General features: G+C 42.5%; 1 protein-coding gene across 6 annotated transcripts in view; it reads left to right on the plus strand.

Annotated features, from left to right (window-relative positions):
• The first annotated feature begins 2,856 nt into the window (after positions 1 to 2,856).
• Positions 2,857 to 26,778, plus strand: part of LOC147060200 (phospholipid-transporting ATPase ABCA1) — a 47,907-nt gene continuing 23,985 nt past the window's right edge. For 2 of the 6 annotated variants that reach the window (XM_085937126.1, XM_085937144.1), the window contains exons 1-20: positions 2,857 to 2,963; positions 4,566 to 4,695; positions 6,831 to 6,924; positions 7,000 to 7,141; positions 7,231 to 7,358; positions 8,030 to 8,157; positions 8,256 to 8,450; positions 10,042 to 10,128; positions 10,205 to 10,394; positions 12,094 to 12,233; positions 12,308 to 12,424; positions 13,860 to 14,057; positions 14,435 to 14,640; positions 14,877 to 15,053; positions 21,362 to 21,584; positions 22,052 to 22,273; positions 24,684 to 24,888; positions 24,963 to 25,070; positions 25,391 to 25,562; positions 26,082 to 26,213. In XM_085937126.1, coding sequence (XP_085793252.1) covers positions 4,630 to 4,695; positions 6,831 to 6,924; positions 7,000 to 7,141; positions 7,231 to 7,358; positions 8,030 to 8,157; positions 8,256 to 8,450; positions 10,042 to 10,128; positions 10,205 to 10,394; positions 12,094 to 12,233; positions 12,308 to 12,424; positions 13,860 to 14,057; positions 14,435 to 14,640; positions 14,877 to 15,053; positions 21,362 to 21,584; positions 22,052 to 22,273; positions 24,684 to 24,888; positions 24,963 to 25,070; positions 25,391 to 25,562; positions 26,082 to 26,213 — 2,930 coding nt within the window. In that variant the 5' untranslated portion in view covers positions 2,857 to 2,963; positions 4,566 to 4,629. The other 4 variants (XM_085937170.1, XM_085937153.1, XM_085937136.1 and 1 more) reach the window with 4 other exon arrangements.

The following is a 26,778-nucleotide window of genomic DNA, read 5'->3' on the forward strand; positions in this document are numbered from 1 at the left end:
GGGGTGATGCAGAAATGCCTCACAGCATATCACATGGCAATCCCCGAACAGGCTGTGAGGGACACACCGCAATATCATAAATCATCTCATATATTACTTTTCCAATATACATTGTCAATGATACCAATGCAAAAATTGAATCCCGTGCACGGTACAGCAAAAAAAAAGTAAAGTAATACGTGAAGATAAAAAAAACTGCATTACAATAATTTTTTTGTCATATTTTCAAGATAGTAAAATAAAGCCTATAAATATATAATACATGCTGATTTAGTTTCTGTATTATGTTTATTTAGTTTATGCTACTGGGTCCTCGTGATTGATGCTTAAGGCAATTTGACTCATTAGCTGCATCAGAAAGGAAGGTCTTTGTTTACAATTTATCATCGTGTTAAATTGTGTTCATTTTATATATCACAGATACTACTCATACTAGTATTAAAAAAAATGTGTGGTGCATTGCAGAACTCTTTACAATTTGCTGTTGGCCTCTTCAGTGAAGAATCCAGTACAAGTGTGGGAAGAGCGACACGCCCGGCCACCGTTTGTCCCCCAACAAGTTGAGTCTGGTGAGGCGGGGTCTCCATGGCAACCGCTCATCTCCCGTACAAGGGTACCGTCGCAGAAATGTTCCCGTATACGCACGGCCATTCAGCTTGCGCCATTACTCCCCAACGAGGCCGTCTTTGTGCATCTGAATGAAACTCTTTTACGCCGGCTGAATGCCGAATGAAGCCCGGCGACCTCGCCGTCCGTTCAAATAAACGGCCTCGTTTGGAAGCGCTCAAATGGTGCGCCGTTATCGCGGTGTTGGAAAGGTCACGCGTGCAGCGGAAGCTTTCAATTGGTTCTCTTGGGGGCTTTTTTTCATGTTTGGAGAGAAATTAGAAATGGGCTTCCTTTGTAAAGGAAGTTTTTGAGAGGAGGTGCGAGTAAGAGGGGGTGCACCAACTCACTTATTTTTAAAAGCTAGAAAAAGGTTAATCGATAGAAGTGGTACAATGCAATGCAGATTTTTTTTATGGTAGAGTGTGGGGGAAAGCTGGTGTGCCAAAACCATCATTATGGATTTACAATGCAATGCAGATTTTTTTAAAAATACCGTATTTGTCGGACAATAAGGCGCAACGGACTATAAGACGCACCTCCAATGAATGGCCCATTTTTAAAACTTTGTCCTTATATAAGGCGCACCCGACTATAAGGCGCACGATTAATGCATCATGTCAGATTTTTAATCCAAATCAACTCAATCTCCATTTTATCTTTTTTATTTCAACTTTAGACAAACTTTAGACAAATTACCTTGTAATATCACAATATTATATATATATAAAATCTAATATATAAAATATAATCAATATAAAATCACAATATAATGATCCATAGTCTTTTTGATTCATGATTCATAGTCTTCAGCGGGCCACTTATGATTGGTTTCATGACACAATGCTTCGGGCCAGTTTAAATTTAGGAATTTGGTCCATATATAAGGCGCACCGGACTATAAGGCGCACTATCAGCTTTTGAGAAAATGTTAGGTTTTTAGGTGCGCCTTATAGTCCGGAAAATACAGTATATATTTTTCATGGTGGGTAGTGGAAACGAGACCTATACTAGCCTTATTTTTTTTTCTTTTTTGAGGGGGTGCGACAACACACTCACAACTGAGCCTTTGTTTTGAATTTATCCAGCGGCTTAGTAGGGATGCACCAAGTCTGATGTTGATGGCAACAGCTTTAAAAGTTTGGGTAAGGATTTGCAGTGTCACCCCAACCCCCCACTTCCCGCAAAGATAAAAAAATGTAAATCATTTATTTACCGTTCTCCATTTGATCATGTTTCACATGATGCCTTTTTTGGCTTTGTTTTGTCTGATGTTGACAGGGGGTGTGCGGCTTAAAAAGTTTGGCTGGCACCAACGAGTTGAATGGAGTGCATCCAAATATCGAGGTGTTGTTTTTCTCCCGGAGTAGCTGTGTCAAACTATAGAAAAGTTGATGTAAAAAAAAAAAAAAAAGGAAAAGTAGATCAGACGCGCTTGTGCACAATCCGTGTGGGGGCCGTGTTTGGCCAAAGTCAAAACAATCGCGAGAGCATCTGTCGAGGAGGGCTGACATTTTCTTCTCCTCAACTTCTCTGTTCTTTTTCCCTTTTCTGTGTTTTTTTTCCTCGGGACATAGTTGACACGGAATAAAAATTCGAGCTGTGACCTTGTTGGACTAGCACGCCAGCTGTGTGCTTGCGTGTCACCACGTCTACGGGGAGGAACGACACTATTTCAGTTTTTCTCCAATACGCAGGTTCCGAGGTCAGCAGACACGGGTCAGTGAGTGGAGCCAAGAGTTGAAAGCAAACATGGTGCAGCAGCATTTCGCTGTTCTGCTGCATACGAATCGAATAAGCTGCCAACAGAACTGAAGTTGTGAAGTCATGTTGTTGCGCGATACATTTTACAAAAAAGAATTTTACTATCGTACTTTTTGATTCTTTACTTTGACTTTAAATTATTTTGCCCTGAAATTTGTATCTTTTAACTTGTGTATGGAATACACTATATTAGAACAGCTGCCTTATCTAGCATCAGCGCTAACATAGAAAATGTTATGCCTTGAAAAAAAAAAAAAGACCAATGGCATCAGTGATTGCCACAGAGACCTCAAGTCACCTGTGATGATGGTTAATATTACTGCTGCAGCCAGGACACCTGGTGTTTGCGTAGCGTTAGCGCTAGTATTTCACCCTGACACACACTAACAATTTGCAGAGAGTAGCACCTGTTGTTGCCACGGAGACCCTGGAGGCCAGCTGTGCGCATATCGCCGTGGCTCTCTTCACCCGAGGCCATTTGCATACTTTACGAGTGGAGGTAAAAGGACACGATACAGGTGGGGTGGTGCGTGGAGGAGCCGCACAGAAGCAAAGAGAAGTCTGGAGATGCCTTGACGGCCCAACGGCTGAAGGTAAGCGCCATTCAAAACCACCCAGACGGGTGGCGTGTTGGTATTCTTACTTAATAGAGAGACATTTCAAAGAAACATACAGCTTTTTATTTCCTCTCATGTTTTCCAACTTGTTTCACGTGTTTGTTGTCAAAGTGAACTTTAACTGGCAAGCACTTCCCTGTTAATCATTTATACGGCCAGGGAGTATGAGTTGTTCTGTTAGTATCTACTGATGGACAATGTAGACAATTTGAAATATACAGTAGTATGTACTGTATCGTATTTATCCGTGGAAAAAAATGATATGTATATATATGTATATATATATATATTTATATTGTTTTATATATATAGGGGTTGACCTTTTGAGAATGAATATATATATTCTATATTTTTTTGTGTGCTTTTTATGAGTGTTTTAATTTATATATATTATAATATATATAATTTATTTATATATATATATATATATATATATATACATACACACACACAAACACATATACAATATATATGTATACACACACACACAAATAAATATATATTTATATTTATTATTTTCATTTGGTAATAGTGAACGGCAATTTATTCTTCCACAGGAAGAAGTGTCATGTTTTTCAAGGCAACTACAATGCAAGTCACACACAGTCCTGTTTTCCCTCATCACTTGAGTCCCCTGGCGGATAGAAAAACATGTGCGCAGACAACACGAGAACAATACTAAAGCCGTTTGCACTGTAGGCTAGCCGAGCGCTAATTTGCCCATTTGGGAACGAAGAGTGTCACGAGGCTAAATGACAGTAAATAAAACATTGGCCGGCTTTGCTGTAAATAATGGAAACGCACCAAGGGGAAGAAACTGCAGGAAGAGGAAATGGAGCGTTAAGCGGTGGCCCACTCGCCGTGAGCCAAAAGGAAAAAAAAACACTCATCCCCACTGGCTTCACCTTGCGTCCGCAAATTGTTCACTGCCGTATGAAGTAACCTTTGACCTGTGAACAAAATACTATCTGATATAAACGATGTTGTCGTACAAAAGGTTTATAACACTCGTGTGAAGCTTCATTTGCCAAAAGCATGTCAAAAAAGTTTGGTTAAAAAAAATGGGATGAAATGTTACATTTAAAATATAGAAAAAGTTTCGTATATTCCTCAACTTTTTCTTTTTTTACTCAAGAGGAAAAACTTCCCCAACTCAGAGACATTTCGAATTGTTTGGTTATTTGGTGCCAGAACCAATGGGAGGTCAAAAAATAAACACAACGTATTGATTTAATCGTACTTACCGTACCATATATAATTGAAATGATATTTTCCTGCTGCAAGCAACCGTACTAAACTCAAATGCACTTCTGATATTTTCTCAAAACAAATTGTAGCATCTGCGGCATTACAAGTCAAACGAGGTGTTTAATTAAGGCTCTCGTAAGCACGATGCAATTTGGAAGCTCCCGTTTTGCTCAACGTAGGTGATAATAATCATTCCCGGCGCAGGTGCTGCACCGTAAGCCCCAAAAGCCGGAGGAAGTGAATGATTAGTGGCAACCCCCGAGCCCCCCCAGCCCAAGATGCGGCACTGGTCTGTATTAAAAACCAGACTCTGGGTTTTATCCCCTGCAGGGCTTATTAAGTGGACCGGTTGCCATAGAGACGTGTTGGCAGGATATTGCCGGGATAAGGTGTAATGGGTCTCCTGACGCAGTTCGCTCTGCTCCTGTGGAAGAACTTCACTCTCCGGAAGAGACAAAAGGTACCCCCGCACCCTCTTAGTTTTATTTTTCCAAATTCAACCATGAGAACAGACATGGTCGTTGCACTGTGTTAGCAACGGCGGGAGTGGAGGGATCTGCCTCCGAAGCCGCCCCGTTGAGAACTAGAGCAATCTCACCTTAATGCAGAGCAATTCAAAGTGTCACCTTTCATTTTGAGACACCTCGTCCGTGTGGGCACCATGTCACAAAGTCCACATTGTAGTTTGAAAAAAAAGTCTGCATGTGGTTTAAGTGTTTGGTTTGAAGAAGGGCGCAGTCTCTTTGTGGTTCTCTGAAACTTTGAATCAAACGGAAAATTTGGAAAAAAGGCACTTCAGATATTTGGTAACAAATTATGACAATATATTCCTCTGAGAGCTTTTAGATAAAACATGACACAACATGTGCACTATGCGCTCGTCTAGTCACATGATCACCTGATGTTATATTAAGAATTATATTGCCGCTTTATCATCAGCACAATTGGATAAGAGGTCACGCACCGCCGGGAGATAACAACGTGTATTCCAGAGCAAATTGCCGGGATCATTGTTTGCGACAAAGGGATGTGGCGTACGGAAGAGGATTAGGGCCAGTGAAGAAAAAAAAACGAGGGGTGGCAGGAAAGTCAGAATTCTGACTTTATTCTCAGAATTCTGACTTTAAAGTCAGAATTCCCCATTTCTGACTTTAAAGTCAGAATTCTGACTTTATTCTCAGAATTCTGAAGTCGGAATTCTGTCTTTATTCTCAGAATTCTGACTTTAAAGTCAGAATTCCCCATATCTGACTTTAAAGTCAGAATTCTGACTTTATTCTCAGAATTCTGACTTTAAAGTCGGAATTCTGACTTTATTCTCAGAATTCTGACTTTATTCTCAGAATTCTGACTTTAAAGTCGGAATTCTGACTTTAAAGTCAGAATTCTGAGAAAAAAAGTCAGAATCCTGTCACCCCTCGTTTTTTTTTTCTTCACTGGCCCTAATCCTCTTCCGTATCTTCCGTAGTGGCGCCTTCTTTGAGTGTTGTGATTTTTCTTTTGTAACCTCGGCAGTCAGCGGGAGTCGCAACCGCCGACTCGAGTCGTAAGATACTCGAACGAAGCGGCGCGCCCGAAGAACAAAAGGCATCGTCGCCACGACCAGCTTTCATTAATTTCCTTACTTTGTCAGAATAACTTGAGGCAAAATTAAATTGCGTTTTTACAACTTTGGATCATGTGAAATTGGAGAAAGAAATACGCCGCTATTTCTTCGGGATAGGAAAAATTGTGAGTTTTGTGCGTGGAATGTTCGGGTATTTGTGCGACGTCAACATGAAAAACGACTATTAGATGAAACCAGTGGGAGTTGGCAAGGACAACAGTGCTTGCGGAGGGCTTGTAGAGGTTAATGACCAATTATATGAATGCCTCGCCAAGCATTTTAACATTTTATAACGGGCACGGCGCTGATTTTATGGTCCGCTCTTTCACATAATTTCAAAGGAGGAGATTATCTATTCACAAAGGCACGGGTGTCCACTGGCACATTCCCGGAGACATTGAGGAAGTCCATATAATTCCCCCCCGCCTGCTATTTCTTTTGCAATTTTCTTGTATCGAGTAGGATGCCTCATCTGTAAATCAGTGAACTAGAAAGGCGCCCGGTGGAGCGTGACAGGCTTCCGCCAAGGTGGAAAGATTGTGGTCTGCATGTCGCAAAAAAAAAAAAGCACTCACATTGGCATGTTGTAAAAATGTGTTTCTTTGGAATTATGATTTGAGGCCACTCTGCAAAGTCTCGAGGAGGGGGAGGGTGTAACGGTATCACATAAAGATCGGAATCTTTTGGTTTATGGTTCGGGATTGACATTGAGGGTTGGGGATTAGGTTCTGGTTGTGGTCTGGGCAAAACCTAGGTTACAGTTCCTGGTGTCGATGCGGAAGTCAGTTATGGGAGGGTTAAGACAAGGTATAGGATTTTGGTTAGGGTCAGGATTTAGGTTAGGGTCAGGATTTAGGGAGAGTCAGGATTTAGGTTAGGATCAGGATTTAGGTTTGGCTCAGGATTTAGGGTAGGTTCAGGATTTAGGGTAGGGTCAGGATTCCTCAACCTGTTCTATGTGAAGATAACTGTCTGAGATTTTTCCATAGGTCCGCTTGATTGTGGAAATTGTTTGGCCTCTGTTCCTGTTCTTCATTCTGGTGTGGGTACGCTTCACCAACGAGCCGACCCACAAAGGCCAATGTACGTCGAAGCTCCTCCTCTGATCGGGTTTTGCATCGTCTACTCGGTTCAAAAACAAGTGTTCTGTGTCTCTAGGCCACTATCCGAATAAAGCCATGCCGTCGGCCGGGCTCATTCCTTGGATTCAAGGTCTGGCGTGCAACGTGGACAATCCCTGCCTGAGTTATCCGACGCCAGGGGAGGCGCCGGGACAGGTCAACAACTTTAACAACTCACTGTAGGCCAAATGAAAAAGAAAACACACACGACACATTAAAAGCTGTAAAAACATCGAGTCATGCTAACACGATGACCTCCTCTGCTCAGAATTTCAAGGGGGCTGATTGAGCTGCAAAGCCTCTTGGTTAACAAATCCATCCTCGGCAACGCCCAACGACTGGCTGGGGACGTCACCCGATTGGCCGCGGTCATGTCGCCGGCTGACGCTGAGAAAGGTGGGAGCTTTTTTTGAATGTCAAGTGCTACGCAAGCGAGATCATCAATAGCGTCGTAGAAAATCGCCACAATTCCGCCTCTTATGTCTTTGTCAAGTATTTGCCACCAAGGAAAAGTATCGCTGTTGTTCAGATGACACTTCTGAGGATTTGCCATTCTCCTTTATCCCTCAAAAACAACGAGGCATGATTATTTACGACGCCATTTTGCATGCAGACTGACAGATCATTTGTCTTGATAAGTTGCTGCTTTGCATTAGGCCCATTTGGCGCAACGCTATTCAGATTTTTGCCCCCCTTCCCCTCACCCCCCCACGCTATCTAATTTGCAAATAGGAAAGCAGGGGAGGCGTGCCACCGCCGTACGACAAACAACTGGTGGGGGGGGATATTTGCATTTCGGGGGTCACCGGCTTGTAATATACAAGATTAAATCCATCAAAGATCCAAGCAGGAGCATAATTAATTGAAGACGTCGTCTGAGGTTCAGACTACAAAAAGGTCGTTAGCAAGAACGACGGGTGGGGTACCATGGAAAAGTTTTGGATGGAACGAGAAACCCAGTGACCCCTCCACATATTTGTGTTTGACTTTTCACAAATTCTTCTGGATTATTTTTTATTTTTTTTTGTAGAACCTTTTTCCAACTATTTTCATTCTTTCCGTTTAAGGACAACCAGTTCAACTGATGAGTATTCTGAGACACAACGAAACGTTCTCGACTTTCTTGATTGCGAATTTGTCCGTACCGCTTCCGGTGGTCGAGAGTTTCATGGCAGCCAATATTTCTGTCAACTTGGTACGTATGACCGTAAAAACTGTAAGGAAATACAGGGGAACCTGCTTAATACTATTCCAATTAAAAACTTCCTGGAAATTCCCTTTTCCAAACACAAGATCTTGATCCCTGTGCCTGGTCACCTTGGAAACTTTCTGTGTGACGGAAAAGATCTGGACCAGTATATCCAGTTTCGAAGTCCGTTGGACAAGGAGGCCTTCCGAAATGCCAGCTGCTCCCTGGACCCTCAGCAGCTCAGCGACAGCCAGCGAGTGCTCCTGCAGAACCTGGACCTCAGCAAGGTTTTTGCTCAGGTCAGCCTTCTTATGATTTGCTAGACAGAAATTTTCATAATAATGACTTTCCTGAGATTGCTTTCGCTCAAATGGTTTGTTACAATGGAAGTTTGACAAATTTTATGACGGATGATGGGCAGGTGTGCCGTCTTTTTTTGTTCATACTGCAGCCGACAGACCGTTCTTGCAATAGAATAAAATCAAGAGGGCTGGCAGTGATTGAGTGAATGCCATGTGATCGACCCAAACTCCCTTGGGGATTGACCGGTCGATCCCCAATCGACATAATGGGCACCCCTGGGTTCAGGTTTCAGTTTATGCATCGGCAAATGAGGTTAGGTTGGCAAACTCGGGCCTGCGGGCCAAATCCAACCCGCCACATCATTTTCCGAGGCCTACAAATCATCAACCAATCAACCAGGATTTGAAATTATCATACATAACGGATAAAAATCTTAGAGGATAGGTTGCAGCTAGCCTTAGGGTACAATTTTTTTTTTTTCAGTCAAAAATCACCAGCTGGACCAACCTCGTATTATTAAGTTACGGTTAACTGTCATGTACAAATGTTAACAACTGTTAATATTACCGAAAGGTCAAAGCACTAAAACAGCCTTAGTGCTGTGTACTGTACATGATGCATTGCTTGCAGTATATTACATTTTGGAGCTTTTTATTCCTCGCTTCATTTTCCCACGCACCTCTATGTCTCCCCATGATGTTATTAAAATACATGCCATCACCGGAAATATTTATTAGAACCGATGTTCTCTTGAATTCTTTTTAAATCCCAGAGCCCCTGCTGGGATTATGCAAGTCCACACTTTTTCTTTTGAGTTTATCTTGGAGGGGAAATATATGGCCCAGCAAATCCAATAAATAAGTGATAAGGCGCGGAGGTTTGTAGGGGAGATTATTTGAACAATTTCAACCCACAGGCACAGTAAAAGAAAAGCTTTGGACAAAATAGGGCGCAGGAGAAAAAAAAAAATTGGGGTGCCATCATCATATGGAACATCAAGTCATTGCACTTAGAGGCTCACATGCGGAATGACGGCGATAACAACAACGTCGTGAATGAAAGGACGACGGGTGCGGGTTTATCAGCCAGTTAGTGAATGGCCGAGGCCTGCCGCCACCGTGCAGACTTGGGTTATCATCCTGGCTGCTTTTTTTTTTTTTTTTAAACACTTTTCCTTCCTTAGAGGTTTTTACAATTGTAAGGTGGGCTTAGCAGCCAAAAGGTTTCCCCACCGCAACTTGTAGTGTTGTTTACTTATGAGGGTGCAAATTTCTAAGAACGTCGACTTTATTTATTGGAAAGTTGTTTACTTGTTAGAATGTTTAATGGATGTTGTTTGCTTGTAAGGATGCAGACTTATATGTATTTTGAATTTGTTATACCTTTGAAATAATATCCTTGAAGGATTTTTCTTGTAACAACATCTACCCGGAAGATTTATGACCATCCTACTCTGTGAACATAAAATCCCCAATTTAACCACGGTGTATTATTAACCTGAGCCATCATGAATAAGACCAGTTATCAAATATTCACTTGATGTTCTGCGTGAATTATATAATTCCGATCGATATAATATTCCTCCAGCTGACGTCAGTTTTGGATTCGGACGCCGTCGACATGACGACGCTACTTTTGAGAACCACGGCAAATGCCCTCCCAATTCTCCAGGAGGTTAGTATTCCACTCACATCTAAGATCTTTTATTTATATGATCAAATTATTTTTTTCTCCTTTTTTTTTAAACCAGGTGAGCCGTTTGCAGAACTCCGTGAGCCTCGCAGGGTCGCTGAATTTCCAGGGGGACATGATTGGCAGCGTCAATATGCTTCTGTGCGGAAAGCAGCTTGACTCCAATTCCAGCAACGTGACCCTGGGCTCCCCGTCGCTCAGACTAGCGGTTAGCAAGCAGTCAATCTCCAGTCAGCGCAACACATCCAGTGAGTCCCCCCCCCCCCTTCGCAATATTTGATTATGTAGCCACATCGTCGCCTGACTGTGTCACCCAAGAGAAGCGGAATGTATTATTCCACTTTTCAATTGCGAGGATTTTTTTTTTTTCAAGTATTTATACTTGAGGTTGTTTAGCTGAAATGAATGTTTACTTGTAAGGATGTGAGTTGTGTCTTCTGGAGACGCTTGGATAATATTTCTCGGCTACGCTAGGTTATTTTCATTTAGCACTCGGTTGTTGTCTCTCTAAGATAGCCACGTTTTCTATTTTTTTTTTAAATTTGGAGTCAGAAGCAAACCGTTCCCTATCGGCTAATGAGATTTTTTTGCCCTGTAAAAAATGCCAACAAACAGAATGACGATTTTTTGTTAGGCAATAGCCGTGCCGTGAAAACGGCCTCGGGCTGCACGGCCAAGGCCTGAGGGCGCGAAGCGTACTTCAAGGGCGATTTCTGTTTTCACTTCTTCACGTTCATGCCCCTAACGTTGAACGTGCCGCCGGCTTTCTGGTCGGCCAATTTAATTCTATAAGATCTCGGAGAATTAGATCTTCCGCGTTGGACGTTTCATTAAAGCTTCTCACGAGGACGAATGCGTCGCACAATTAGATTTTAATAAGACACCAATGTTCCCTGGGAAATAAAAAGTTGCTCAGCAAAGAGCAACGAGCGTGCCGGTGCCAGCACAAATGGGCACAAACACAAAGTCATCCAGACAAAATAAGCACTAACGTGTCTGTTAGCACGCTAATGGCTGTTTTGGCATTTTCCTGCACTTAAATGAATCCCGGGAATGTCCCGCCGCCGTGTCTGTAAATGGCCAATTACAATTGTTTTGGAAGTGTAAAAGCGCTCACAAAGGCATTGCGCAACATTTCAGTCCGACTTCAACCGCTATTTTAATGCCTTCGATTTTTATTTTTTTTATTTTTTTAAGCAGATTATGACCGGATCAAAAAGCTCTGCAGTAGTACCTTGTCTAAAAATAGATCACGTATTGCCATTGCCAGCTAATGATTAGAAACTCATCTTGGTGGGGCCACCATTACACAAAGTGGCATCTGTTGCCGCCTTTGATGGGAACAGCTGGCCAGGGTCCGAGTAGAGGGCGGCCATTAGCTCTCCTCTCGCGCCGACCTCCCAGCAGCACCTGTGAGAGGCGGCGAGCGGGCAGGAGTGCTCACATTTAATTGCGCTGAAAATGACTGCTAACATCTCGCCTCAGGGGCGATGGCGGGAAAAAAAATCAAAAAGGAAAATAATTAAAGGATGAAAAAAAATGGAGAGGGGGTATTGACATGTAAGGATGTACACTTGTGATGTTGTTGATTTATAAAGCAAGATTGCATCCTTTTCAGGAGGCTGATTGTGTGCTTGTGAGATTGTTTAGCATGTCGGGCTAGATGTTAGCCAAAAAGGAATGTAGCTGGTCCTCACTTAACCCGCTTTCGGCATTCCCAACCTGACGCTATTCACATAGGCAGCGCATTTGAATTAATAATGACACTGCTACTCGCACAGAGATAAAAAACTTTTTTTTTTTTAAGTATGTGGACTCTAGTGGAAATAAATTCTTTGGACAGTATTGAGTGGTGAATAATAGAAACTTTGTATTTAATGCCTGGTCTTATATGTCTATATTGTTTGTAAGCACAAATCGTCTTGTTTATCATCTTTGCTTCTGTAGGTTCTTTTTGTGAAACCCTCGTTGACACGCTTGAGGGAACCCCGAGTCTCCGTTACATCTGGAGCAGCTTCAAGCTCTTTTTCCGAGGAAAAGTCCTTTTTACACCCGATAGCCCGGCGACACGACTCATCGTGAAAGAGGTAAACAAGACACGGACACCGGTGCTCAACGACGTGTTCGATGCGGCCGATCAGCTTCTCTTTGTGTTATTTAGGCTAACAGCACCTTCAGCGCCTTGGCGATGCTAAAAGAAATGGCCGACGCTTGGGATGAACTGGGTCCACGTGTTTGGGACTTCTTTCAGAACAGCCAGCAAGTCAGCGTCATACGGGTAAGGTTGATTTATTGTGACGTTGCCTCTTGTTAATCAATCAACAAGTTCTAGCAAGAAAACTTTGAGTGAGCTTTTCTGTTTTATGTTTGACACTTGAGCATGTTGTGTCGAGAGACAAATGACTGAGACTTAATCTAACAACATTAGCTCGCCGTTCGACACATGGTATTGTTTAGCACGTGATTCTGACGCGCTGGAAACCTTTTGTGGCGAATGAGTGATTAGCGAGTCTCATTCTTCTAGCAGAGTGATTGTCGACCGGTGATCGGCGGCGGTATTGCAGGTGGTCTGCAAAAATGGAAAAGTAATTGTAACATTTTTAAAAATAAAATTGATTTCTTATTTAGACTTGATTTATTTTCCAGCTAATTTTGTGAATGATGTCAAATGGAGCTGAGAGTCCCAAAATAGATAAATAAATAGCCTGATCCCCTTTCGATCCAAAATAAAACAATAATCCAACAAATCAGTGGTCCTCGAGTGGCTTCTTGCTTATAATGGTGATTCCTTGGACAAAACCAACAAGTTCCAAACGGGGGACTTTGCAGATCCATCAATAGTTAGAAACCAGACAAGAGTGAGCAAAGAATGCTGACATTTGAAGTTCAACCTTTGGCGGAAAAAGAATGACTCATGATGTGTACACACGGCAGGAGAGAGCATACGGTTTTTAAGTCTCCTGTTCAGTATGGGAACCCAAGGATGGAAGTAATTATGGATAAGTACGGGATAATTTTCATCCTGGCAGAAGGGATTATCTATAGAAGTAGAGGACATGGACACTTTGCCTCCACCTCTATCTCCTTCCCTCCCCCCCCTCTCTCTCTCTTGCAGTATTTCCTTGACACTGACATTACTCTAGTGTCACTCCAAATGAGCTTATAGGCAGCTGGAGGGAAGCAGACATCGGGAGCTCTACATAGCCGCGGTATTCATTACCCTAGCCCTAACCTTTACACAAATGGGCCCGCATTCCTCCTTTGTCTTCATTTTCTCCGCCAGCACCGGCGCTCTGCTCTTTTCTCCGTCGCCGCCGCTGCCGCCGCTGCCGCCTCGTGCTCCCGGGCCACCGGCTCGTAAGGCGTTACGTCATCACCGGCGGAGGTCGTTCAAGGTTGCAGATGTGTTTTAGTTTTGATGGACCAATTACCCCAGATGACGAGTACATCTGAGGACCGCGGTGGAAATAAAGGCCGTAAACAGAGGCACTAAAAAGCCAGTAGGGTGAACATGGGTCAGGAACCTGTTTCCCCTTCAGATGATATCTGAATCGGCTTTTTTGGTAGCTATGCTACCAAACTTTCAAATACTTGAGTTATAATCATTTAGATTCCAAGTTGAGTTCAGTATTATCATTTTTTTGGAATGGTCTTAATGTTAGGAACTATTCAAGATGTGATGATGTCCTCAGCCATCTATTTTGTGTTGTCAGACTTTGCTGACCAATCCGGTCTTTGCCGCCGCCATGGACCAGCGTCTTAACGACAGCGGCTGGACCGCCCCTCTGCTCGCCAATTTACTCTACAACGGCGCCCCGGCGGATCGAGCCAATGGGGCGCCGCCCCACGACTGGCGGGATCTTTACAACGCCACCACGGAGATTCTCCAGTTTCTATCCAAGTTACTTGGTGTGCGTATCCATTTTAGTATCTCACCGTGGCTTTTATGTTGGAGATATCTTTTCTGTTTATTCAGCGCACGAAATAGATTTTTTTCCACTCATTTCTGTTTTGTGAGAGGTCTCACTGTTTGCCAAATTTTAATGACGTCAAATACAGCACAAGCACACGCTAGCGGTTGATTTATTGATCTGCGCCACAGTTTGCGGCGAGAGCCCATTTTCTCGACTCAGTGTGATCAAACGTGTGTAAAGACGATTTTCGCACACAATTCAAAGCCAGGTTTGTTGATTACTGCTTCTCGCGGAGTCATGTTCTCAGATAAAGTTAGGGATTCTGAGTGTTTGGGGTTATTTTATGAAACTTGAGAATTTGATTTTTGTGACAGTGTTTGGATTTGAACAAGTTTGAAGCCATTTCCAATGAAGACCAGCTGGTGGGTAAAGCATTGGAGCTCCTCAAGACTGACAATTACTGGGCCGGCGTGGTTTTTGTCAACCTGCCGCCCAACGCCAGCCGAGTCTCTCCTCACATCCGTTACAAGATCCGCATGGACATCGAGGAAGTGGAGCGCACCAACAAAAAAAAAGAACGGTACGTAACGAAGCACACCTCTTAACGGTCACCACTGTTTTTGTTCTAGTACTTTTGAAAGTAACCCGTTTGATACATACTGGAATTTATTATTAATTTATTTTCAATGTCGTCATGTTATCACCTAAAAAAATGTGAGTGTTACTTTTTTTTTTTTGTTAGTGTCTAAAACGGCCACACTTGACGTTGACTTGGCCTTTGCCGGCACAGATGACAATGTGTCTGCTTTTAATAAGGTCATGGTCTCCGGGAGCTCGAGACAACTCTTTTAACGACCTGCGCTATATACGGGGAGGATTCGCCTACGTGCAGGACATGATCGAGCACGGCATCGTGCGAACGCAAACGTCCGGCAGTCAACCCCTTGGTGTTTTCGCTCAGCAAATGCCCTACCCTTGCTATGTGGATGACACGTGAGTACAAACTTGTTTTGATGAGAAGAATAATTTCAATGAGCATGAACCTGTTTGATACATACTGTCGAATGATTTGAGTCCTTTTTGACTCATTGTACACAGTATTGTTTCATATTTCTTTCAAGGTCATGCTTGATGGTGGCCTTGGGGTCGTATTTCTTCCCCCAAACAAATCGAGTTGCGGCCAAATAGATCAATTTTGGAGATGAATTTCAATATGTTTATTCACAAACTTGAGGCAGGCCTGGATATGGTTCTTCTTGAGCAGAGGAATTTTGCGTCTCAGTGTATTAAAATGTTTTCTCGATGGCTGTGGTCCCGCAACTGCCTTTGAGATTATTAAGCGGTTCATCCTGTGTAGTTTTTAATTCTCATGATCGTTGAGACTCCACAAGGGGAAATCTTGCCCGGAAGAATCCGTGGTGGATCAAATACTTATTTCCTCTGATGTAACTAGTTTAAAAAGCATCTCCACACTTCAGCTGTTAACGTGATTCGATTGGCGCTGCTGTTTTTGTCAGCAACAGCGTTTGAACAGACTTTACAGTTTTGGTTTGCCTAATTGTGAGCGATCAATCATTGCAGTTTCTTCCCTTATTTTCTTCCCTGATATTTGAAAATCTCTACGTGAGTTACCAGGAGTCCCTTGAGAAAAACTTCTGGATCCGATTGTGTTTGTCTAAATGAATAACTGCCATCTATGCGAGTCATCAATTTAACAAAATAACCCCCCCCCCCCAAAAGAAAAATGCATTTAATCAAGCTTGCAAGGGACCAAGAATGCAGTCAGTCCAAACTATCGATTTTAGACAAACCACAGGAAATACCCTAATAGCTGATGGATGCTGAATTATTTATCCAGGTCGGCATTGGATTCCCAACAGCCAAGCCGCTCGGTGTACATAACACAGCCCCGTTGTAATCGCGTTTCTTCGTGTAAGCGGCGTATCGCTGGAGAAAATCTTCCCACTGCCATCATCACAACATTACGCTTTCCGCTAATAAAACAAAAAGCCCAGAGATAATTAACAATACCGTACAGCAGAACACAGAAAATTCAGCTCCACCGGGACTGCCATTTCTGGAGATTAGCAATCTAATTTCAGAGTATTATGTGCTTTACATCGCCGAGAGTTTTCAATCAAGTGATCTTTAGATGGTGTTTGGGTAGCTCGGATGAATTTGACGACTTTGTTTGGGTGTTTAATTATAATGCATTGATGATGACTCATCGCAGACGAGAAGTGACCCAACCAAGTCTGCCTTCTCGGTTGGAAACGGACATTTACAAATTCATTAGTTGATGTTTAATGATTTCATATTTTTGTTCCCAAAGTGGCTATTACTTGTTCAGTCGTATGCAAAATCGATGGGCGCGTTTATAAACGGTCTCAGAAACCCACAAAATGTCCCAAAATAGGTTCGGAGGTGTTATATCAGGGTCACATTGGTTTTCAGGGGCAAGAGATTTGATCTTATAACTAACAAAGTTGGACCACGTTGACTTGACAGATGGGCTCAATTGGTCGAATCACAGAGGAATTTTTGATTTGCGTTTCATTTCGATCGGGCTTTTTATATTCGAAACCGTCACAAATCGGACATTCGCCAGCCCCGTCGGTCGCAGCGTTCCATCTTCCCGAGAAAACCGATTAATAATTACAGAAGATAAATGGAAGCCATAAAGCACTGCAATACCCTCAGTCCCAACACCATTTACTCCCTCGCTCGTGCCGCCACGCGGGCAATCCGATAAATTATTAACCCTTGAAAATTGCTATTTCATTCATGAATAATTGAAAGAGGAATGAGACAAAGGAAGATGCGCCGAAACAGAGAGATGGCAAAGAACTGTGATGCTAATTATTTCATCCACACACTCTTTTGTCAAATGAATGGCAAAGAACTGAAAGCTCTCCTTGACGTATTTAAACAGCTGCTTGTTTGCATTGTTTTTGATGGGATAATTCCCAACTGAAAATGGAACTCGCGGCGACATAGGCTGGCGGATCAGAGCAACGCAAATGATCCAGTTTCCACATTTCCAGGTGTCCTTCAAAAGTACAACTCGAGAAGAACACATGCCTGGAAAAGCAAAATGGAATTTGCCAATTTGTTTTGAAGATGATAGTTTTGGGTTATAATTCGCAAAAGCAATGGTCCTCAAGTGATAAAGTGATGCATTTTTAGGATCTTTACATGTCGGTGAGTTTAGCCTGGGTTGTTACGGAGAGTCTTCGTTATACTGATAGAAAAAAAATCGATCAAATAATCTAAAACAAGATCATATTATAGAAGAGTGCAAATTGATGTTAGACTGTTTTGAGATTGTTCGTTCTACCAATCAGAAATGAACACACACACACGCCCCATGGTGACATTTTGCTCTGAAGATAACCAAAGTGTGTTAGCTCCCGCTGTTTTCCCCATTGAGCCGCCACGCGGCCAGGCCTGTGATGATGCCGCGGGATAAATGTTGACCCCCGTGGGGCCTGATAGCACATAAACACGTCTTTTATCAGTGGCCCCCGCGTCACCTCACGTTCGGGAATCACAGGCATCTCTCGTTTGGTTCCCGAGGCTGCAATCTCTATCAATAGGCTTTCAACATTTTCACATCTAAAGATACTCTCCATTACATGCTGGGCTAGCTGTGTTAGATTAATGTTGTTTTTTTTTCTTCGGTGATTAATTTTACAGGGGGGAAAGTGCCATCAGCGTGTAAACTATGCATTCATGTTTACATTTGGAGCAACATTTATTTGCCGAGCCAGCATTTTACCACAGCGGAAAAAGTTTGGCATTCGTTTGAACTGTATTAAAGGTAGGATCAAATTCAGGTTGAAGAATGAAATCACACTTTCTGTGTAGGTGCTCTGAATGAAATAATAGTGGATGAATTATAATTATTTTAGATTACATCACTGTTTTTTAGGTGGTCTCACCATTGAGCTAAAAAAAATATTGTATTATTAATTCAATATGTGAAATAGTTTCTGGTTCATTCGGATTGTTAAAAATGTAAGCAAAATAATAGTTACATTTTGTCGGACACATTTTATCAAATGAACATTTGGTGAGATACATACAGGATATAATTTGTGAAATTCGTTTTGAATTTTTATCAATGAATAACATGAGCAATTGAGTAACAGGAACTACAGTTGAAACATTAAACTGGTGTTTTTAATATTGACTTAATTAGTTACTTGAAGTCAGTTAAAATAGTTATTGTTTAAAATAATATTATGAATTGAATTTAATAGGTTATGCAGTGTATTTCCTTATGAATTGGAAGTCGTTATTTTTAGTTCTTGATTTACACAGCGTCCCTAAATTTAGGTCAGACCGCCAATGTAATGAGAGCCGCGCAACAGAGTTCTGTTACTTAAGCACCTTTTGATCGAACCTCCCATGCATAATTCAAGCGCATCTGGTGGCAAGGTTGTCGGTGTCGGACGCACCCCACACATGGCTGAGCCCGGCGAAGAATCGCCGAGGAAGGAGTTAACGCAATTGGAAAGCCGTCAGCTGTTCCAGAGACGATTCTGGCATTAGCATTCGCGTGGCTTCTCTCGCCTCGCCTTTAGAAACGGCTTTTGCTTCACTGAGGATTCAACTTTTCGAGCTCCAAAAGGCAATTTTTGCATATGTGATATGGTAACTGCTTTAAGTCAAATCCCTACAAAGGCTCTTTGTCAAGGAAAGTGGTGCAAAACAATTTTTGGTACGTGGGTCCCACACTTTTTCAACATTAAACATTAAATCAAGAATGTAGCCGGGCCATGCACAGTAGGCTCCCATTAAACAGTTGACAATTTCAAGCCACGAAAAAATATGTACTTTTACATTTCAAAGTTGAAACGGATGTTGTTGTTTTTTCCTCAGTATCATGAGCAATGCGTTGCATTCATGGTATAGCACACCTGCGAACTGAGCTACTCTGTATCTTTTAAATGTAATTTAATAGGCAGGCTGAAGCAGTCTCGGGCCACTCGAAGGTTGGTTGTGGGCCGCATGTGGCCCGCGGGCCGCTGATTGGTTAAATTCGACATCAAGTCAATTATGCTTTGCACAGGGAAACTGGTGTTCCCATTCAGGCTCTTTTGGATGAATTCTTGTGTCGATCTTTATTGAAATACAAACTCCAGAATTCGTGCGAAATGTGTGTTTCGAAAAAAAAAACAAATGCCAATTTCAGACGTGGGATTATTTTGTGTATCATCAATCGGAGAAATTAGCATTGGGGTATCATCTTTTTCTAATTTCCCAGTTGAGTGCATGAGGATTTTTGGAGAGGAAGGTATTGAAGTATTAATTTAATTTGTTACATCTCTTGTGGTGATAAGATGGTGGCGTTTTATCCGCCTACTGAACTAAATCATTTTTATCGGAGTAGCTTTGACATCTCAGTCACTGTCTAATAAAGAGAAGGGAGCTCTTTGTTATATAGGCAGGAGCCGAGGATATTGACATGGCATTTTGTTGGCATTATGAACGGCCTTATTGCTGTTGTAACAGCATGGAGTCACTCACGGCAGTCGGCTAACATGAGCTAACTTGCGAATGGCTTTGATTGAGTTTATGAAGGTTAGATCAGTCTTGCCTTGTAAATAACAGCCGTCTGCAGAGCAATTTATTCTTCTTCTCCAACACGGAATATTATCACGTGTGCTACCCCCACTTCTCGATGCACTTGTTAAAAAATGTCTTGCAGCTTCATCCAAGCTATCGGCGGGATCATCCCGATGTTCCTGGTGCTGGCATTTATGTACACCACGTGCATGATCATCAAAAGTCTGGTTCTGGAGAAAGAGCTTCGGCTCAAGGAGGTTCTGCGAGCGGTGGGCGTGCGCAACAGCGCCCTTTGGCTGACGAGGTTCGCCGAGAACGTGCTTCTGCTCGCCATTCCGTGCGCCCTACTTAGTGTCATGGTCAAGGTCAGTGGAAAGGAGGCAAACGACCACGGGATCAGATCGGATTCCAAATAACCCGAATTCCTAAATTGGGTCCGTTGGGTCGCGGCTTCTGTTTTTTGTGTTTTGGGTATACCCTTGCTAATCACCAATCATTGGGGCTGTGGGGTCAGATAATTACCCATGATTATTTTTTTCCACCAATGATCCATTTCTCTCTTGCAACCCCAAAGGGCAATTTATTGAAATTAAGATCACAGCAGTGGCGTTTGTTATTTCCCACAGTTGCATCACCTTTGCGTTCAAACAGGCTTCCTGTTATGCAATTAGAGTCATGGATATTTGGCACCGCGTGCGTTCGTGATTGCAATTAGAGTTGATTATCTGAAGGCCAGCGGGTCGCTCGCTGCTATTTCACCGCGCGGTGTTAGTACAGCAACAGCGGCCTCGGTGTCGGCACTGCGAGTAATAAAAGCCAAGACGGACACGCAAAACGCTCACGGAGACAGCGTCATTATGTCCCGTTCAAAGTAGAGCCCATCCTCGGGAAGCATTGTTAATGATTCAAAGATGATTGTTAGTTGATGTCAGGCTAATCAATTATTTTGCGACGTAATTGTGAAATGTGTCTGGTAAATAAAAACGGGTATTTAAACAGCTGGGTGCGATGCAATTCCCTCCCGTTGACATAATGTGCAAACATTAATAACAATAAATCCAGTTAGCTGAGTGCCTTGGAGGAGCGATGCGTATTCAAATGACGGGCTCTAAATGAACATTTCACAGCCCGGTTCAGTGCATTAATAATAATGGCGAGTTAAGCAGTCATTATCTTAAGGGTGCTTTTGGATTAGGTGGGACAACAACCGGTCCTGTCGTCATTTTATAAGTGCTTTTTTTGGGATGGGGGGGTGTTGGTTAGAGACCAGGGTTTCATCGCTCGGTGTAATAAGAAGCTGTGACGGGGGTCTGTGTGATGGCTTCATTTGAAGTGAGATGATAGTGGAGAAAACGTTAGAAATGTGTCATTTGTGTGTGCCAACGAAACAGATGTTTTGGATTTTGCCTCCATTTCACAAACTGCTCTTTGGTCGCGGAAGTCTAAATTTTAAACCAGGAGCTAGTTACATTTTATTGCTGAGTATCTAAACAAAGGGTGGTGAAAAACCAACAGTCTTTGGGTCCATCCGAAAAAATCCCGGAAGTTAAACTTGGCCTGTTTTTTGTTACTTTGAACCACAAGTCTACGTGTCTGTATCCTCCACAATGCTATCAAAAACGTTGAAGGACTTATGGAACCACGTCTGCATCCCGACGTTAGGAACAACACCGCATTACTCGCAAGTCAACCTCCAGCTTGACCTCTGGTCTTGGTGTGGCCCCCTTCAGGTTCCTTCGGGCTCTGGTGAGTTCGCTGCCTTTATACATGACACTGGCTTGGATCTACTCGGTGGCAATGGTGGTTAAAAGTATTGTGGCCGAGAAAGAAGCCAGACTGAAGGAGACGGTGAGGATGATGGGCCTGAGAAGCGCCATCTATTGGCTGAGCTGGGCCATGTCCAGCGCGCTGCCGTTGGCCATCAGCTCGCTGCTCCTTGCTCTTATACTCAAGGTGATCCCGCTGATTTTAAAATGAATCCAGGAGGAGCCAATGCCTCATTTTAGAGTCATTCTGGGACAGAGTGAGAGAAAATGAATGCATTTTGTAATTAGCCTGACGGACAAATGAGATTGCTAAAGGCTACACAGTGGTTTAGTCTCTGGTCCCGTGGGGTTTTCCAGTCATGATCATGCCAAGGTAATCCTTCCAAATTTGAATCATACCTTCATAATCCAATTCTTTCTTTTCCAGCAATTTATGGAAATATAATTGACCCCTTTGACCATGCTTCTTCCAAAAAAATGACAAGCGTCCTGCAGGTTTTATTCAGTCTTTGTAATCATGCCAGTTTTCTGTCTTACAAATCTCAAAAATCAGGCACGGGGTTCGTCCTTTGAATGAACTCATTTTGATGAGCCAAACGGTGGTCCCTCATGTTCACCGTGATCACGTCTGGCAACTCTTGCTTTGTTCCTCAGTATGGCAAAGTGTTGCAGTACAGCGACCCCAGCCTCATCTTTGTCTTCCTGTTGGTGTTCTGCCTGACCACCGTCACCCAGTGCTTCTTCATCAGCGTCTTCTTCTCCAAGGCCAATTTGGCGGCAGCGTGCGGCGGCCTCATCTACTTTGTCCTCTACCTGCCTCACATCCTTTGCTACGCCTGGAGGGATGTCATAGGTTTCGGACTCAAGGTTGCGGCGGTAAGTGATGTCGCTTGTTCCTCATGGAATTTGCGCATGAAAAAATATATGTTTGACACAGAAAAAGCACAATCGTCGATTGTCACTCTGATAAAAGCTTTAAAGTTACTCTCGGCCATGCCACGGGGCCCGTCGTGTAAGATGAACCATTGATCAACTTTCAGTCTTTCTTCTGTGACCTTTATGACAGTGTCGCCATCATTTGTCCTTAAGATGTCCTTTCCGCAGGCAAAGACGTATGACTTTGCCAATCTTCACTGTCGCCAGGGAGAGAGATTGTCAGTGCAGGCGTCTTTCCTTCCCTGCCCGTTTCAACAACTCACGTGGACGTTTTGCTCATAAGTCAAATGAATAGCAGCAATCAGTGTTGACAGCCAGTAATATTTTTTATTGGCACCTGACGTAGCTTTCATCCTTCATCTGGAGTAGGGCTACCTAGGACTTCTTAGGTTGAATCCTCGGTCATTTAAGAAAAACATTTGGATGGATGGACTCGTTTCCAAATTGGAAAACATGATTGTCTGGTTGGTCAAGTTCGGGTTAAGGTTTTCGTAGGATAGCTTTTGAAGTTAGAGGTGTTGGTTTGTGTAATAGTTATGATTCCAATTTTTAGGTTAACCCAGTTTAGGCTTCTATGTTAGAATTTAGTTACTCTTCCATTTTTGGGTTAAGGCCATGGAAATTAGAGTTGGACTGGAGTTTTTGGTTAAGGGTTACATTTTAGGATTCAAGGTTAGTATTTGTGGTTTTATGTTTGGGTAGGTTTACAGATAGATCTTTGCATTTCTGGTTCAATTTGAAATTTTGAGGTTAGGTTTTTATTTGCTGTAGAATTCCGTAGAAAAGAAATATGCTCGGGGTTAGCATTAAGGTTTCCACTGCTCAATTCAGTCATTAATCAAGCTTGATTAGCTTTTAATTGCTATTAGTGGCAGCATACAAGGGGAGCTTAACTTCCTCACCATTAGCCTTTAGCAAAAACTCTCCTACTCACTTAACATCAAATGCCTTATAGTACCCAAAAGTGCTGAGATCTTATTTTCTCCCCTGGTTCTCCAAGACGGATAGCCTTTTAGCCCGCTAATTAGCATAAGCAATGTTTCCCTGACCGTGCTGCTATCCAGATCATGCCTGCACTTTATCAGGCCGAGTGTGGTAGATATTACACCGTGTCAAGGGATACACACTCTCCCCTTACATTGTCCCTGATAATGAAGACTTTAATCGGGGTGGATTTTTTTTTTTCCCCCCCACCTAAATTGTGTCGACCAGACGGCGGCTGTGTGCCAAACCTGAGCTCCAGGCATATTTGCATTTGTTCTTCTTCCTACTGAGGTAGGAATCCTTTCATGTCCAAGAATACCTTCCATGCATCTTCCTCACAATTTCATATGGAAACTTCTACCCAATTATTCAGAACGCCTCGGGTTGCTGTAAAGTAAAATGGTTACATTCGAAAGATCGGATTGCTTTCTGGGTCAAACTTGGCCTGGTCTCACTAGGGTTAAGGTTATTGACTAGTTAATAGGGATAAATATTGATTACTTCTTTTGCAATGTTTGTTGTTGGGAGGGGTTAATTTAGGGTCGGTTTTTGTTTTACCATTTCTTGGTATGTTCCCGTTGTATCGCTTAACCCAGGGGCGTCAATCTCATTTTTGTCGAAGTCATAATTTCCATCTGAGGGCCATTATGACTGTCAGCCCAAATAAATGTATGATAATTTCATATTATATTCAGGATAGGCTACACAACAAACTGATAACTAGTTTTGAAATTGGAGACGAGTAAAATTCTGTAAATTTTTTTAAAAAAGATGAATGTAATAAAATTGCTTGTAGCATCTCTATTTGATAAAAGTGAAGACAATTTGCAATTTTGGAATTGACACAAAGTTGAGGCACAATTTGTCTTCGCGGGCCAAATATAAGTACACTAAAGGCCAAATTTGCCCCACGGGCCAGAGTTTGACACCACTGGGCCTTAACTCTTCTGTTGTACTTGACAACAACCAAAGAAACAAACATAAAAGGAGGGTTAAGGGTATAACAGCCGCAGCGACGAGCCATTGAAGCCGCTCGCCCAAGCGCAGTCGGAATTGTTGACGGTTTGCTTCGGAAGCCGCAGGAAATGCTTCTTCCGGAGCACAAATGCTGCAAGCAAATGAGGCGTGAGGCGGCAGCTGGCAAGCAACACGATGATGCAGAGCGATAGGCGGTAGCGGCTAATGTTTCATGGGCAAAAGCGTCACCGGCAATTTCCCCCTCCGTGTAGGATTTATGATTTGTTTTGAATGGCTATGCAAAAGCATATTTTTTTTATGGGTGTTCCAGAATGCGACACGGCATCAAACAAACTATGTACCTGTGTGCGTTGCCCCATGTAAACAGTCACTTTCTGTTTCCCCTCAGAGTTTATTGTCCTGCGTGGCATTCGGTTTTGGATGCGAGAGCTTCTCCAAATATGAGGAGCAAGGCGTCGGTATCCAATGGTCCAACATGGGCCTTAGTCCCGAGGAGGGCGAGCGCTACACTTTGGCCGTGTCCATCGGAATGATGTTGTTTGACGCCGCCCTCTACTGGACGCTCGCTTGGTATATCGAAAGCGTCTTTCCAGGTAGATGACTTCACGTTTAGACATGCCGCCATTGAATTTCCAGTCACGACTTCTTTATTTTTATTTCAATCAAGGCCAGTACGGAATCCCCAGGCCGTGGTACTTCCCGTTCACAGCTTCTTACTGGTGTGGCAGCCCCTCTGCACCTGATTTGCAAAAGGACGCCAGCTCCTTGCACAACGGTAATCAGTAATAACACACACATTTGAAGACGTGCAGGTGACTAACATTAGCGCCTTCCTTGTTGTGTCAGGGGATGATGGCACTTTTGTTCCAATTAACATTCTGGCCTGTTTTGGGTTCTCAACTGCATTTAATTAGCCTTTTCCATCGGGTAATTTTGCCACAAAAAGACTTGCTTCTTAGGAAAGAACAATTTTCCTTCACCTTATGCCGACTCGGCTCTCATCATAATCGTAAAAAAGAATGTTTTTGGGGATAATAGTTTACACTGTATTTACCTCATATTTTAATCCATCTCATTCTTCTGTCTCGTTTTAAGAATATCTAGAGAAATCGGACCCCAGTCTAAAAGTCGGCGTGTCGGTACGCAACCTGGTCAAAATCTACAAAACGGGAAATAAGCTGGCTGTGGACGAGCTTAGCGTCGACTTTTACGAAAACCATATTACCTCCTTCCTGGGCCACAACGGAGCCGGGAAAACCACCACCATGCAAGTCTACGAGCCTTTTCTGATCAGGGAAAGGGAAAGCTTATTTGAAGGAGGCTTTTTTTTTTTTTTTTTTTAAATCACGCGGAGTGTAATCGGGCTTCTGTGTCGATTGGAGTGATGTCATTGCTAATGTCAATATTTTTCTCCTGACTGAGGAACAGAAGACCTCTTATTTGAGTGAGGTATTTATTTTATAGATGACGTGAGAAGAGGGACATAATTACATTTTCTGCTTTTCGTGTTGCGCATCAAACAGAATAATTGTATTAAATGGACGTTATTGCTGTTCCTAGCCATTTTTTCTAATGGAAAAATTAAGGCCCCTTATTTGAAGAAGGTGTTTATTTTTTTGTGATGATGCATGCAGCAAATTAACGCCTCCCTCAAATAAAAACTGAACTGATTTTTCTTTGTCAGTGTACTACAAATTACTAATGTGCATATGTTTTTATTTTCCTGAAAAGCAAAACGAGGCCTGGCGTTACTTTTCTCCAGTGCTAAACGCGTCCTTTCGTGCAGGTCAATTCTGACGGGCTTGTTCCCGCCCACATCGGGCACGGCACTCATCAACGGCTCCGATATTTGCACCGACATTGATGGCGCCCGCCGGCACTTGGGCATGTGCCCCCAGCATAACGTCCTCTTTGACGAGTAAGAGGAAACCCGAATCCTTTCTTTTTTTTTTCTTTTTTTTATGCTAAAGATGAGGGTAGACATTTTTTTTCATAATTCAGAATGGTTCTTTTCTCTAATATTGCAACTGTACTCGATTACAATTACTCGGATCAACAGCAAATTTTAATCAGAGATGGCGTTATAAATACCTAAATATATTTTTGAAGCTGATCTACTTTTGTTCTAGCATCTCAGTGTTTTAGGTATTTTACATTTTTTATTTTTAATATCAAAGAGCTTACGCAACACAAATTTTGTCATGCATTGTATATTATTGTTCTGACCATTCAGAAAAATATCAACCTGTTGCTGAACATAACTTTTAATTGTTAATATTACTAAATATATTATGATATTGCGTGCTATAAGATAGTTTTATCATATTATGAAAATCAGAACAAGGGAAGATTCTGAATCAGTATAAAATGTTTGCATGTCTGATTGAAAAACCATAAAAATTGATTAATTTCTTTTTTAAAAAAGACTTCATCATTGGCACAACATTAAAGTTTTTTGCTCAATATTAAAACCTCCCCCTGGA

The sequence above is a fragment of the Syngnathus leptorhynchus genome, chromosome 2 (genome assembly GCF_054491065.1).
Source record: "Syngnathus leptorhynchus isolate UIUO chromosome 2, UIUO_Slep, whole genome shotgun sequence".
NCBI lineage: Eukaryota > Metazoa > Chordata > Actinopteri > Syngnathiformes > Syngnathidae > Syngnathus > Syngnathus leptorhynchus.